General features: G+C 60.3%; 1 protein-coding gene across 4 annotated transcripts; it reads left to right on the top strand.

Annotated features, from left to right (window-relative positions):
• The first annotated feature begins 38 nt into the window (after positions 1 to 38).
• SLC39A14 (solute carrier family 39 member 14) lies at positions 39 to 13,912 on the top strand. Of its 4 annotated transcripts, none has more exons than XM_074928525.1 (9): positions 39 to 131; positions 4,062 to 4,337; positions 4,435 to 4,621; positions 6,885 to 7,054; positions 7,604 to 7,726; positions 8,374 to 8,559; positions 8,806 to 9,013; positions 9,740 to 9,924; positions 10,722 to 13,912. In XM_074928525.1, exons 1-9 carry the CDS (start codon positions 39 to 41, stop codon positions 10,866 to 10,868), a joined length of 1,575 nt encoding a protein of 524 aa, XP_074784626.1. In that variant the 3' UTR covers positions 10,869 to 13,912. The 4 variants fall into 4 exon arrangements, with proteins under 4 accessions (XP_074784626.1, XP_074784625.1, XP_074784628.1 ...); XM_074928524.1 differs by lacking the exon at positions 39 to 131 and adding an exon at positions 730 to 910; XM_074928527.1 differs by lacking the exon at positions 39 to 131 and adding an exon at positions 1,168 to 1,228.
• Positions 13,913 to 14,137: the final 225 nt, after the last annotated feature.

Here is a 14,137-nt window from a genome sequence, read left to right as displayed (position 1 = left end):
AGTGACGGAGGGGGCGTGTCCCGAGGTGACGCTGACCAATGGGAGCGCTCCCCATGCGCCCGGCGGAGCGTGCGCCCTGCGCGGCCGGGACCGGGCGGAGCGGGCGGCGGCGGCGGCGGCGGGAGCGGCGGGTAGGGCCGGGATTGGGGGGGGGGGGAACGGGGGGGATTGGGATGGGGAGGGAGCGGGGAACCGGCGGCGGGGACGGGGCACGGCGGGGACCGGGCTGCGGCGGGCCCCGAGCCCCGGGCTGGGGCAGGATGCGGGGAAGGATGCGGAGACCGGTTTGGGGGGGTCTAGGACCGGTTTGGGGGTTTAGGAGCGCGCTTAGGAGCGGTCCTAGGGCTTGGAGGAAGCTGTGGGCGTCGCTTTGGGGCTGCCCTTGGGGTCCGGGGCTGGGGGGGGGCGCAGGTAGCGGTGGGGTGCGGGGGGGAAGGACCCAGCCGTGGGGTCTGGCACCACCGGTGCGAGCTGTGGGGCCGGACTGGGATCGATGGGGCGGGGGGCAAAGGGGCCAGGGAGCGGCTGTGGGATGCGGACTGGCGTTGGGATGGGGCAGGGACCGGGTAGGGCCAGCACGGGGTTGGGGGGGGCACGGGGGCAGGACTGGGGGGGGTCCCTGTGGAGCGGGGGAGCTCCTGGGCGGGCGGTTGTGCTGCCTGTTTGCCCGCAGCGGGGCCTGCGGGCAGGGGTTTAGGGGAAATTAAAGGACAAGAAACTGGAGGAGGCTGGCGGGGGGGGTGGGGGGAAGCAAACGAGGCCTCACACCGTTGGCCCCCCCCGAATGGAAACCCTCCCTGGCAGCACGCAGGTCCTGCCTGCGCTGCCAGACACGTGGAGCGGCTTTTGCTCGGGAAGGTCGGGACCGCTGCCCGCAACGCGTCCTGGCAGGAGGAGGGGGTGCAAACCGGTGAGGTTTTAGGGGTTTTTGCACCCCCACCCCCCCCTCCCTCCCTCCTCCAGGTTTGCGACAGCGACTTGTCCCTGGGTGGGATTCCGGGGAAACCTCCAGCGCGGGGCTGACGTCGTTTTGCCAACGTTTCTTGTTCCCAGCATCACCTTCCCGCTCGGAGGCGGGGATGGTTTGTAACCCGGACCGGAGAGCTCTGGGAAGTGACCCCAAGGGACATGATGGGGGGGGGGGGAAAAAAAGCGGGGGGTGTTTTGGCTGGCTCTGGCAGCTCCCTCGCGCTTGTCGCTGCCGCCGGGCATCGCTCCCCTGGCAGAGGTTGGTTCCTCCTGCCCCGTCCCGGCGCGGCAGCGGGCGATAAAGTAGGTCAGGCGCTGGGCCGAGCGCGGCACCGCGGCCCCCGGGAGCGGGTCCCGTGGCTGGCGAGAGGACGCCCTTGAAGGTAGCGGGTAGGAGGTTGAGGCGAGGGGGGCTTTGAGGGGGGGTCCCCGCTTCAGCCGGCGGCGGGGCTGGCGAGGGTTTGTGCTGCAGCTCGCCTTTGCCCGCGGGATGGGGAGGGGGGGCTTTGGCACACTCTTGCCTTGCCCTGGCCTACCCGCAGCGTTTTGGGGGATCCAGGACCCCTCTGGCTGTTCCTCTTTGAGCCCTTCTCTTCCCGAGGGGCAGCTCCTCCGTTTTGTTTTTGCCTTAAAACAGCAGCGAGTCTGTGCGGTTCAACCCCCTGCCCGGCTCTGCCCGCAGACCGCTTCTCCCTGCCTGTTGTTTGGCAGCTGGGTGAAAGTTGAGGTCCGGTTTGCCACCCTGGGTGTGCCCGGCTCAGTGTGGCTTTGGGAGAAACCCCACAGTTGGGTGGCAGGGGGTGGATTTTTGGCACGGGAGAGGGCTGCGTGCTTTGGCACGCGCTGGCGATAACCGGCGGGCTGCGGGCAGGGTGGCTCCCGGCGGGACAAGGGACGTGGAGAGGGAAGGGCAGCCAGCGTCCCTTGTCCTGGGAGATGGTGCCACCGGGACAGGACTTGGCCACTGTGGGCTGTGTGCCAGTGCCTGTGTACCTTGAGGGAGTCACCGGCCACCTAAATGTCCTACGTGGCCACTTGGGCTAGTGGCTGCTCCTAGAGGCATCGCCCAGGGAGGATCCGCCTGGGAGGGTGGATTTGGGCAGCGGGGAGGAAGAGGGGGATGCTGAGGAGGCAGCGGTGCCTCCCCAAGAAGGGTGTTGCCCTCCCCAGCGCTCACCGGAGGAGCTGGCTCCCCCAATTTGGGAGGAGAGGGGTTAAGCCAAAGCATCCGAGCTAAGCCCTGGCAGGAGGAGGCTAAAACCTCCGCGGCCTTCGCTCTCCTGGAGAACAAAGCTGGCCAGGCGGGCGGTAAGCCTGTAAAACCTGCGGGAATGCAGGAGACGGGGGTCCCGGGGAGGGGAGCGGGGTCCTGCCAGGCTTGGGTCATGCCTCGCAAACCCAGCCCTGGGTTATTTTCAGAACAATTAGTTGGCCGGGCTTCAAAAATATCTTAGGTTTGTTTTTGGAGGAGACCGAACTCTGCGAGCCGTCAGCAGGAGCGTGGCGAGGCGCCGGCGGGGCCGCGGCTGGGCCGGGGTGGCGGGTCCCGTGCCAGCGCAGAGCTGGGCTGGATGGGGCCCCGTGTGCAGGAACCATCCCGGGGCTGCAAACTGCTTCCCCCAGGGAGGGAAAACCACGAGGCAGCGTGTGCCCGGAGCCCTGGGTTGGGACCGGGATGGCTGCTGGGTGTAACGGAGGTGGCGGCGAGCAAATTATTTTCTGTGTGTCCTTGGGAATCCTAAATTTGCCGTTGGCTTTTCGGTGGAGTTTTTCCAGGAAGGCGGCCTGGGCCCTGCTCCAGCCTCTTGGGTGCTGCCCAAGGTGGACGTGCGGGTCGTGCCTGGCCTCCCACCCTCTCTCTGAGCCCCGTCCTTTGCACCCAACGCGTGCTGGTGGGCAAACCCCCGCTGCCCGGGGCTGGGCCGCCCTGTTTTTATTGATTCCCGGCGTATATGAAAGGAGCGGAGAGGGCAAGGATTGATTCTAGGCAAATACTGTAAAGGCATCGACAGTCGCAGCTGGGAAGGACCCGGTTTATCGTAATTATCGGAGTTAAAATATAACTTAATGAAAATCCTACCTCTGGTCCCTGAGCTTCCGCGTCCTCCAAACGCCGGCGTGGGTGGGCAGAAGTCCCCGAGGGGCGCGTATCCCGGCGCCAGCGGCACGAGGGGGACCTGGCGTGGCATCAGCGTGGCTGGTGTGTGGCTTCCTCACCCCATGGAGAGCTGAGCTCGGTGGCCGGTGTCGGTATTAACTGACGTGGCTCCATCCTGCGGTGTGGCTGCCCAGGGGGCCAAGAAGGCCGATGGCATCCTGGCTTGTACCAGCACTGGCGTGGCCAGCAGGGACAGGGAAGGGATCTGAGCCCTGGGCTCGGCACTGGTGAGGCCGCCCCTCGCTGAGTGGTTTCAGTTTTGGGCCCCTCACCCCAAAAAGGCCATTGAATGACTCGAGCGTGGCCAGAGAAGGGCAACGGAGCTGGGGCAGGGTCTGGAGCACAGGTCTGCTGGGGAGCGGCTGGGGGAACTGGGGGGGTTCAGTCTGGAGCAGAGGAGGCTGAGGGGAGACCTCCTGGCCCTCTGCAACTCCCTGCCAGGAGGGGGCAGAGAGGGGGGATGAGTCCCTGGAGCCAAGGCCCCAGCGCCAGGCCCCGAGGGAATGGCCTCAAGCTGCCCAGGGCAGGGTCAGGCTGGCTCTGAGGAAGGATTTCTGTGCAGAAGGGGCTGTTGGGCGTTGCAATGGGCTGCCCAGGGCAGGGGGGAGTCCCCGGGATCCCTGGGGGGGTTGAAGAGTCGGGCTGAGCCAGCGCTGAGGGATCTGGGGGAGTTGGGGGGCGTCAGGGTGAGGGTCATGGCTGGGCTGGAGGAGCTTCAGGGGCTTTTCCAACCCAGGTGATTCTGTGAAAAGAAGTCGAGTCCCCACCTCGGGAGCTGGGTGGTCGCAGCGCTGCATAAAGCTCCATGTCTCTGTGTGTGTGTCCCCTGCCTCAGGCTGGGGCTTCCCGGGGAAAAAAATTGTCACCTGGGGGAGCTGTGGTCGGAGGTGCTGGGGACACAAAAGCTAACGGCAGCACGTGGCTTCTCTTCCAGCATCGCCGAGACACCATGATCGCCAGCGCAGGGCCCCGGGGCTGCTGCCTGCTCGTGCTGCTCTGCCTTCTCCCCTGCCCGCGGGCCTGGGCAGGCAGGGATGCGGCAGGACCGGCGCTCTCTGCAGCCTCCTTCCTGCAGGATCTCCTCCAGCGGTACGGAGAGAGCGAAACTCTGAGCCTGAAGCAGCTCAAGGCCCTGCTGAACCGTCTGGACGTGGGAGTGGGACACTCCAACGTCTCCCAGCCGCCGCAGCAGCGGGTGAACCTCTCCCGGGTGAGGCAGGGGCTCCACAGACCCCCCCGGCCCCAAAAAAGGCTCTTTGCAGAGCTGTGAGTTTCAAGGCCACGTGCCTGTCTCTTCCCTTTTCCAGTGCTTCAGCTCCGTCGAGCTTTTCGCCATCCACAACCTGAGCGAGGGCTCTGCCGTGGGGCACAGCGAGTTCAAGGAGTTTTGCCCCACCATCCTGCAGCAGCTGGAGTCAGGGGCGTGCGCCTCCGAGAACCTGGAAAATGAGGAAAATGAGCAGACGGAGGAGAGCAGACCCAGCTCAGCTGAAGGTAAGCGGGGAACCGGGGGGGGGGGCAGGGGGACACGAAGCACCCCGGGACAGCCAGTTCCCATTCCTGGCACCGGGGTACAGGCAGAGGAGGCAGCTTGCCTGCAGCAGCCGGGCGTCCTGATGGATTTTCCGCTGCGTGGTTTGTGCCGTGGGCTCGCAGCACGGTTTTGCCCCTGATCGCACACAGAGCTGGATGCCCAGGGGGGGACACACCTTGCTGCGAGTCCTCCCGGGTGGGAAGGGGTGATGTGGCATTTTTAGGGACCCGCTGGCCTCCAGCCCCCAGCGGGTGCTCGATGAGCTTCCACACCTCCAGGTCCTGAGGGTGCCCCAGGTCTTGGCTGGGCTGCCCTGAGCGCAGCACTGGCTCCCCCCCCCCGCCACGAGGCCGGGGCTGACTCGGGGAAAACCTCATCCAGCTAACCCGGTGGCTTCATTTCCACCCTCCTTGCAATAAAAATGACGGTTTGTGTCGCAGTTGGAAGTGTCCGGAGCACAGGGAGAGCCGCTCCGGTGCCGTGAGGCCGGCCCCGGTGTGGGGGTGCAGACCCAGAACCGGCTTTTTCCACCTTCCCAGATCCGGGGTCTAGGGGTCGTCCCCATCTCCCCGCACCGAGAGCCTCGGTAATGTCTGGCCCCCGTTTCTTCTCGTTCCGCAGTGTGGGGCTTTGGTTTTCTCAGTGTGTCGATGATTAACGTGGCCTCCCTGCTCGGAGTCTTCATCGTACCGTGTACCGAGAAGGCCTTTTTCAGCCGGGTCCTCACGTTTTTCATCGCGCTCTCCATCGGCACGCTGCTCTCTAACGCGCTCTTCCAGCTCATCCCAGAGGTGCGGTAGAAAGTCCCTGCCTCTCTCCCGTCTCCGAGGGCAGCTCTCCGGGCACCCTCTTTGCCTCCACCCTGCCGAATCGAACCGATCCCTCCATCACCCGAGGCTGAGGGCTTGTCTCAGGGGCTCCGCAGGGCTTTTCTCACCTCTCTGAGCACCAGGAAACCCTCCGGAGTGGGGAGGCTGCGTCCTCCAGCCCTGCTGGGTCGTGGTCTGAGGTCTGGGAAGGTGCTGGGAGAAGCTGTTTGCTCCTGCCCCGTGGGGCAGTTTATCCCTGGGAGGGATGTGCTCAGCCCTGCTTCCTGCAGAGCTGCCCAGCCCCGAGGCTGCTGAGATGGAAGGACCTGAGGGGTGGAGGAAATATCGGTGAAAGGGCACAGAGAACAGCCCGGAGGAGCAGCAGCTCCCTCTCGAGTCAGCCAACTTTTACAAGTGTTATAATTGCCTTTTTCCCCCCATCCCCTGATTTACAAGACTGATGTTCCCGCAAAGGTTTAGGCTTACGTGAGGTTTCCTGGTGCTCTGATGGGACCGACAGATACATCGCAAATTAATTGTGTTGTAATTGCACAGTTCCGGAGTTGGATAAATAAATACACAGGCTGGACACGTTTGGAACACGTATGCTTCCTCGGGCAGTCCGGGTGGCTTCGCTGAGCCCTTGTGGCTCCTGGGTAGATGAGCTGGATCTGAGCTCCTGCACATCCAGCCTTAAAATTCTGCATTTAAAGTGCAACCTTCCCCGTAAGCAGAGCACCCTTTGCTGCCGCTGGGTTTTGCCCCCCTGGCGTTGCCCACTGCTCTTTGCTGTCATCTGTGTTGGTGGGGGGAAGTTTTTTCCAGGCTCCTTTTCAACTCCAGAACTGTAACTTTTATTTATTAAAAAAACAAACAAACAAAGCGCCTGTATTTCCTGATCTGCCAGGAACTGAAATGCCCTACGTACGCTCCACCCTCGCCGCCAGACGGAGCATCCCAGCGGGCTGCGGGCTGAGGATGGAGCATACGGGGTGCTCAGGGGACCCTCGGTGCTCTGTGGCACTGGAACAGCCACCCGATGTCCCGCGGGGGGCTCGGGGAGCAGAGCTGGGGTGCTAGCTCTGAAACAGCCTGGCTGCCAAAACTCAGCTCCAGCCCAACACTAAAAAAAAGCAGCTTGCTCCAAGGGAGGTCGTTCGGTGCGAGCGAGCTCCGACCTTCCCCAAATTGCTGTTTCCAAAGCCACTCAGCACCGGGTTCGCCCCTCTTGAACCAATGCCAGATGAACGAGCAATCACTAATGAATGTCCTCTTCTCTCTCCCCTTCTCCCTCCCTCCCTCCTCTCTCTTTCCTTTCGGCGTGGATTCCTTCCCCTGCCTCCCCTCGTTGATCTCCTTTCCCTCCCCTCTCATCCGATTCCCCCCCGGGGTGGGTTTGGCACGCACGCCGCAGTCTGGGGTTACGGTTTCCTCTGCGTGACCGTCATCTCCCTCTGCTCGCTGGTGGGAGCCAGCGTGGTGCCCTTCATGAAGAAGACCTTTTACAAGCGGCTGCTCCTCTACTTCATAGCTCTGGCGATTGGAACTCTCTACTCCAACGCCCTCTTCCAGCTCATTCCCGAGGTAGGGTGAGGACTGTCGGGTCTGTCCTTTTTTTTGTTTTTTTCTCTCTCTCGGGGGCTGTTTCTCTCTCGCTGGGCGCTCGCTGGCTGGAGAAGGGGAAGGCGGCGTCGGAGGGGAGCTGAGACCGAGGTCCGGAGGCTGGAAGCCCCTTGGGATGGCAGTCGGAGCTGGTGTTTCACCCCTCTTTGGAAGGGACTCGCTCCAGGGAGACCTCTGGGCTGCTTCAGGCAGAGAATCTCTATTTTATTGCCCTTTTTAGCCCCGCAGGCAGGTCGCCTTTGCACCGAGGCAGCGGAGCTTTCCAAGCCTGCATTTAGCATCCCTGTCCCGGTGCAGGGTGGTGGATCCAATGCCTTGGGGTTCAGAAGGCTTGGCTGGGGGTGTGAGGGAGATGAAAAGTGCACGAAGGCGTTTTCTGAGCCTGTCCCATAACCTGCTGCTGTGTAGGGAGAGGTCGGAAAGTGGCAGCGTTGCCCCAGAGGCTCCGGGGCAAAGGCAGACAGAGGACGCTGCTGGAGACTGTTCCTCAGTCCTGTCCCTTGTCTGCAGGCATTTGGATTCAACCCTCAAGAAGATTATTATGTTTCCAAATCTGCCGTGGTGTTTGGGGGCTTCTACCTCTTCTTCTTCACGGAGAAGGTCCTGAAGATGCTCCTGAAGCAGAAGGACCAGGTAAGGCTGAGCAAAGGGGCTGCTTGGGTGGGAAACGGCAGAAATGGGAGTAGGGGGTGATGCCCCTGAATCCCCCTCCCCTGTCACAGAATCACAGAATCATTTGGAAAAGCCCTTGCAGCTCCTCCAGCCCAACCATGACCCTCACCCTGACCCCCCAACTCCCCCAGATCCCTCAGCGCTGGCTCAGCCCGACTCTTCAACCCCCCCAGGGATCCCGGGGACTCCCCCCTGCCCTGGGCAGCCCATTCCAACGCCCAACAACCCCTTCTGCACAGAAATCCTTCCTCAGAGCCAGCCTGACCCTGCCCTGGGCAGCTTGAGGCCATTCCCTCGGGGCCTGGCGCTGGGGCCTTGGCTCCAGAGACTCATCCCCCCTCTCTGCCCCCTCCTGGCAGGGAGTTGCAGAGGGCCAGGAGGTCTCCCCTCAGCCTCCTCTTCTCCAGACTGAACCCCCCCAGATCCCCCAGCCGCTCCCCAGCAGACCTGTGCTCCAGACCCTGCCCCAGCTCCGTTGCCCTTCTCTGGCCACGCTCGAGTCATTCAATGGCCTTTTTGGGGTGAGGGGCCCAAAACTGAACCCACTTAGCGAGGGGCGGCCTCCCCAGTGCCGAGCCCAGGGCTCAGGTCCCTTCCCTGTCCCACAGCATCACCATGGGCACAGCCACTATGGCCCCGAGGCTCTGCCATCCAAGAAGGACCAGGAGGAGGGGATCACTGAGAAGCTGCAGAACGGGGACCTGGACCACATGATCCCACACATGACCGGCGAGCTGGAGTGCAAAACCCCCTCTGGGGATGAGAAGGTTGTGGTGGGCTCCCTCTCTGTTCAGGTTAGTGCCTTCTCCCACGGGGTTGTGGGTGGGTGCATGGGAAAAAAAACCAAAAAAACTCAGGGAGAAAGGGTGGTTTTGAAGCTCGTTGCACCTCGCAGACAAATTCCTCTGTGGGTGGTAGAAAGCAGACGGCTTGGGTCAAGCCTTGTGTGGATTTAATGCATGGAGGGGTGGGTTCCCTGGGCTGGTGGCCCCCCCCGAGCGTCTGGGTGCTAACCCCCAGCTCTCGGGGTGCCGTGGCAGGACCTGCAGGCCTCCCAGAGTGCGTGTTACTGGCTGAAGGAGGTGCGGTACTCCGACATCGGCACGCTGGCCTGGATGATCACCCTCAGCGACGGCCTCCACAACTTCATCGACGGGTTGGCCATCGGGGCCTCCTTCACCGTCTCCGTCTTCCAAGGGATCAGCACCTCCGTGGCCATCCTCTGCGAGGAGTTCCCGCACGAGCTGGGTGAGTGAGTCCTCGGGGAAAGGTGCTGCGAGGGCGCTCGGATCTGCCCCTCTTTAAGGTGAACGCCGCTGCTTTCCTAGTCCTCCACCTTTCTTGAGAGAAAGGCAAATGGGGGGTGGAATAAACAGAGTCGTGATATGGGGCGGGGGGGGAAGGCAAGGCTGTAAACTACACTGAGTAATCACAGCTCTAAAAATAACGAGGTAATATGATGTCTGAGATTTAAATTTAGATGGAGACATCTGAAGAAGGAAAAAAAAAAAAAAAAGAGAAACCAACACCTCGTTTGGTTTGGAAGGGAGGGGGCAGGCAGTGGTTTGGGTTTGAATGTCTGAATTTATGTGCAGGCAGGGCCAGGGGCACGGTTAGCGGGCATGGGGAGCCCAGCCTTGGCCTCCTGCCAAAGCAGGTGCTGATTACGAGCAGAATCCCAGAATCATCTGGGTTGGAAAAGCCCTTGCAGCTCCTCCAGCCCAGCCATGACCCTCACCCTGACCCTTCCCAACCCCCCCAGATCCCTCAGCGCTGGCTCAGCCCGACTCTTCAACCCCTCCAGGGATCCCGGGGACTCCCCCCTGCCCTGGGCAGCCCATTCCAACGCCCAACAGCCCCTTCTGCACAGAAATCCTTCCTCAGAGCCAGTCTAAATCCACGTCGGTGCCATCCCAACGCTGCTGCCCGCCTGCTGACAGCCCCTTCCCTCCTCCTCCTCCTTTTCTCCCGCAGGGGATTTTGTCATCCTGCTGAACGCCGGCATGACCATCCGCCAAGCGCTTTTCTTCAACTTCATCTCCGCCTGCTGCTGCTACGTGGGCTTGGCCTTTGGCATCGTGGCCGGTAGCCACTTCTCTGCCAACTGGATCTTCGCTCTGGCCGGGGGGATGTTTCTGTACATAGCACTGGCCGACATGGTAAATGAGGAGCCGGGGGGGGGGGGGAACTGCTTGGTGTGAGGCTGGGACCTTGCCAGGGTTTGGTGAACCACAGAATGGTTTGGGTTGAAGGGACCTTTCAAGGTCATCTAGTCCAATCCCCCTGCCATAGGCAGGGACACCTTCCACTAGACCAAGTTGCTCAAAGCCTCGTCTAACTTGACCTTGAATGGTTCCAGGGATGGGCCATCCACAGCTTCTCTGGGCAACCTGTGCCAGAACTTCTTCCTTCTGGATAGTCTCAATCTACCCTCTTTTAGTTTAAAGCGTTACCCCCGTTGTATCACCACACGCCCTGGCAAAAAATCTTTCTCCATCTTTCTTGTAAGCCCCTTTTACATATGGAAAGGCTGCAATAAGCTCTCCCTGGAGCCTTCTCCAGGATAAACAACCCCAACTCTCTCAGTTTTTCTTTATGAAAGGGTGAAGCCCTCTCACCATTTTCATGACCTTCCTGTGGACCCGCTCGAGCAGGTCCACGTCCTTCTTATGCTGGGAGCCCCAGAGCTGGATGCAGTGCTCCAATTTTTGTTTTTTTCTAGCCTGGTTAGGAGGAGCTCTGGCTTCCCCGGAGGCAAGGCTAGCATGGCGAGCACAGGGGGGTGTTTGCTTTGCCCTGCTGGCCAATCTGTGGTGGCCACTGTCTCAGCTTTGCTTTGCCCCCTGGGCTGGTGGCGCAGGGGACTCTTTGCCGGGGTGGGAAGCAGCAGGGAAGGATGGAGCCAGTCCTGTCGCTGAGTCCTGCCATTGCTCTCTCTTCCCTCCCTCTCCTGCAGTTCCCTGAAATGAATGAGGTGAGCCGGGAGGACGAGCAGAACGGCAGCACACTGATCACCTTCGCCATCCAGAACGCGGGGCTGCTGACGGGGTTCACCATCATGGTGCTGCTCACCATGTACTCTGGCCAGATCCAGATCGGGTAGGACCAGCCCGACTCACAGCTCTCTTCCAGTTTTTTTTCCATTTTTTGTTGGGGTTTTTTGGGGGGGGGAAGGGGTATTTTTTTTTTTTTTTTCTTTCCTTTTCCTGCTGCAAGCATATGACGGTACCTGTGCGGGCACTGACATCACACTACAGAAGAAAAGGCATTGCTTTTAAAGCTATTCCACAGACTTAATTTTATTTTGGTTTAAGGCGGAGGGGAGCTTAATCCCCTTGGCTGTAGGACCGAACTGACTGGAGGATCTCTTTCCAGTGTCATATCCCTTCTCTCCTCACGTCTCCTGGGAAGGATGAAGTTGGGAGACAGGAGCTCCTCTAGCCGTGTTGCTCCCTTCCTTGTGCTCGCAGCGATGGGACGTGACGCTCTCCTGACCCCTCTGCGGGGGGTGCGTGATGAGGACAGACAGGGACAGACCCTTTTTTTGGGGAGTTACTTACCAGCCAGTCCTTGGAGTTGTGCTCTCCAAGCACAGAGGGGCTGCTGAGGAAGAGAAGGCTGGAGGAGGAGCACGGCTCACTATTTCAGCACCATCCTTGCTGTCTTCAGAAGAATGTTTCTGGAGCCACATCTGGTTTTGCTCCTGTTCTGCCTCAGCAGCCCAGAACGATGCCCTGGGAAGAGCAGGGTGAAGAGAGATTGTTGGCTTTTGGGGTTTTTTTTGCTTTTTTTGTTTTTTTTTTAATTTTAAAAAAGCACATTCTGGGCGTCAGCGCTCGGAGCAGAGGACACCCAACTGCACCTCATACGGGTCGGACTGATTTGAGGGCTGCTGGGAGAGGGCCAGCAGGATGCTCTTCCCTCCCTTAGGTCTCTGCTGCTGTATGGGGGGTGCAAAAAAAAACCCCCCTTCTCCTCCTGTGAGGGCAGCCATGTGGCCACGCTGGTGAGAAGGGCACAAGAGCAGTGTGGGGACAGCGAGTTCCTGCCTGGCCACGGGCTCCCCGACCAGCAGCTCGGTCCTTAGACCAAGCTCACGCCGACACCTGGGAACAGACACCGTTTTTTAAAACACTGACGCTGCTGAATTGCTGAGGTTCGGGGGGGGGGGGGGGGGCTGTTTTTAAAGGAAAAAAAAAAAAAAAGAGACTGTGAACCTCTTTAGGTCGTGCGTTTCCAGCCTTAGGGAGTAGCCAGGGAAGGGTGTTACCTCAGAGCTCTGCTTCTGGGCTGGTTTTCCCCAGATTCACTAGGTGAATTGACTTATTATCATATTGATAACGTTGCCTGCCCCACCCGTGTTGTTCGAGGTTCCCTTGCACCCCCTTCTTCCCCTCCCCAAACCTCACCCCGCACCCGGTTTGCGTCCACGCTGATGAGTGGGAGGCGGTTTACCCCGGTGGGTCGGGAGGGCGGACGCCTTCCAGACGTGCTTTGGTGGACGTGCCAGGGCTGGCTCCTCACTGAGCGTTGCCTGTGCGGGTGGCCGTGGGGGTCACCCTGCCGCCTCGGCTCGGTGCTGCTCGGCTGAGGCTCCCCACGCCTTCCCTTCCACCCCGGGTTGGAAAGCAAAGCGGAGGAGGGTGCATGGGGTATTTTTCCTGTCCAACGTGGCAGTGACAAGGCGCCTTCAGCCCTTGGCACAGCCTCAGCACCATCCGGTAGCGCTGCACCTTGGTTTGATCGCTGGCTGCTGTTACCTCACTGTAGTTCCTAATTTGCCTTAGGTACCAGCTGGATGATGTCCCTCTTAGGCTCCTAACAGTTGTCACTGAGTCCCTAGGTCTCTGCCTGTGGAGAAGTGGCACTGCCAGTATCCTCATGGATCGGCACCTCTGCTCTCGGTGGCTTTGGCTAGGCCAGGCATTGACTTTGTCCCCTTGGCACCCAGGAGGCTGTTGGTTTTGTCCCGCACCCAGGTTTAAAAAAAAAAAAAAAAAAAAAATCGGCATGTCGAGGAGCAGGGAGCCTTCTTGGGAGCACTCTTCAACCCAGAGGTACCACACGGTCCTCGGGCCGCTCGGTTGATGCCTTCAAGGAGAGACGGGCTCTGCTTTGTCCCGTGCAGTGTCTCGTGTTCGTGTGGACAGTCATCGTTCAGTCACTCTTCCCTCTGCGGCTGGTCCGTGGGAGAGAGCCACCTTGAAGCAGCGTGGTCTGTCCTGGCTCGGGCACCCAGCCGCCTCTGCAGCACCTCACGGTCGTTACCCGTGCTGCTAATTGCTCAGTAGTTGGAAGGAAAGTGCTATTGGAAACTCCCTTTCCCTGCTTGAGCGAGCTGCAGCCCCGTCTGACGGACTCGATGTGGAAAAACTGAGTCCTCTGAATGGTATAGGTGCCCTCTCTTCTCTCTCAAGGAAGTATTTTGGAAAACTCCGTATCGCTGGCGGCTTTCCGCAGGGCAGAGGGCAGGGTCGGCGCTGCCAGGGCGCAGCTGTGGCTGCCAGGAGTGGTTCAGCAGATGGAAAAGCCTCCGTGTTGGAGGCGAAAGGGGGGAAATCTTATGCTCTGTCCTTTGGGGACCGTGAGGCGCTTTGCAGACTGTGCCTGGGAGGTTCTCTGCGTCCCCGAGAGCTGGAAACGTGGCAAGAACTGACGTCTGGCTTCCTCGGAGCCGGTACGGGCCCCTCGGCACACGCGGTGGGGATCATGAGTCTGTTGTCTTCTCGTTTCGAGTTTAACCCCATTTCTTGCTGAGTTGGCTTTGAGGAATCTGCAACCCAGAGATTTTGGGGGGGGTGGAACCCCTCGGAGAAACAAGGCTCCTCGTAGAGATGGACCCTCCCTCTGCCAAAGGACGGGTGGGAGAGAGCTCCTGTCCCTGGCTCGGGCAGGCTGGTACCCGCCGTCGGGGAAGGGATGGGGCAGGCAGGAGGATGAGGAGGGAAAGCAACCCAAATCGAGTTTGTTATGGATTTTCATCCGTGTTTCCCTTCCTGTGTCCGGTTCGAAGCTCAAGTTTCATCTCAGTATTTCAATAACTCAGGTGTTGTAAGAGATACGCGTTGAAACAAAGAACATAATTTATGTCATGTGAATTGTAAAGTTATTTGTAAAATTCCATAAATAAAATATATTCTGTAATGACGGAGGGTGGCAAGCGAGCTCTAGCTGCAGAAGCCTCCCCGTGGCCAGAGCTGGTTGGGGTGTGAAGGGGTGGGAGCTGCGCTGGTTCAGGATTTTTCCAAGGGGAAGGGTTTGAGCCAGGCTGGAAGGGCTGGGTGATGCAATCCTGCTTTTCCAGCCCCAATTTCCAGGGCTGTGCAGTGCGGCGTGCCCGACGGAAGATGGCACTGACACACACCCCCCCTC

The sequence above is a fragment of the Athene noctua genome, chromosome 28, assembly GCF_965140245.1.
Source record: "Athene noctua chromosome 28, bAthNoc1.hap1.1, whole genome shotgun sequence".
Classification (NCBI taxonomy): Eukaryota; Metazoa; Chordata; class Aves; order Strigiformes; family Strigidae; genus Athene; species Athene noctua.
This window is presented reverse-complemented; position numbering and strand designations above follow the sequence as displayed.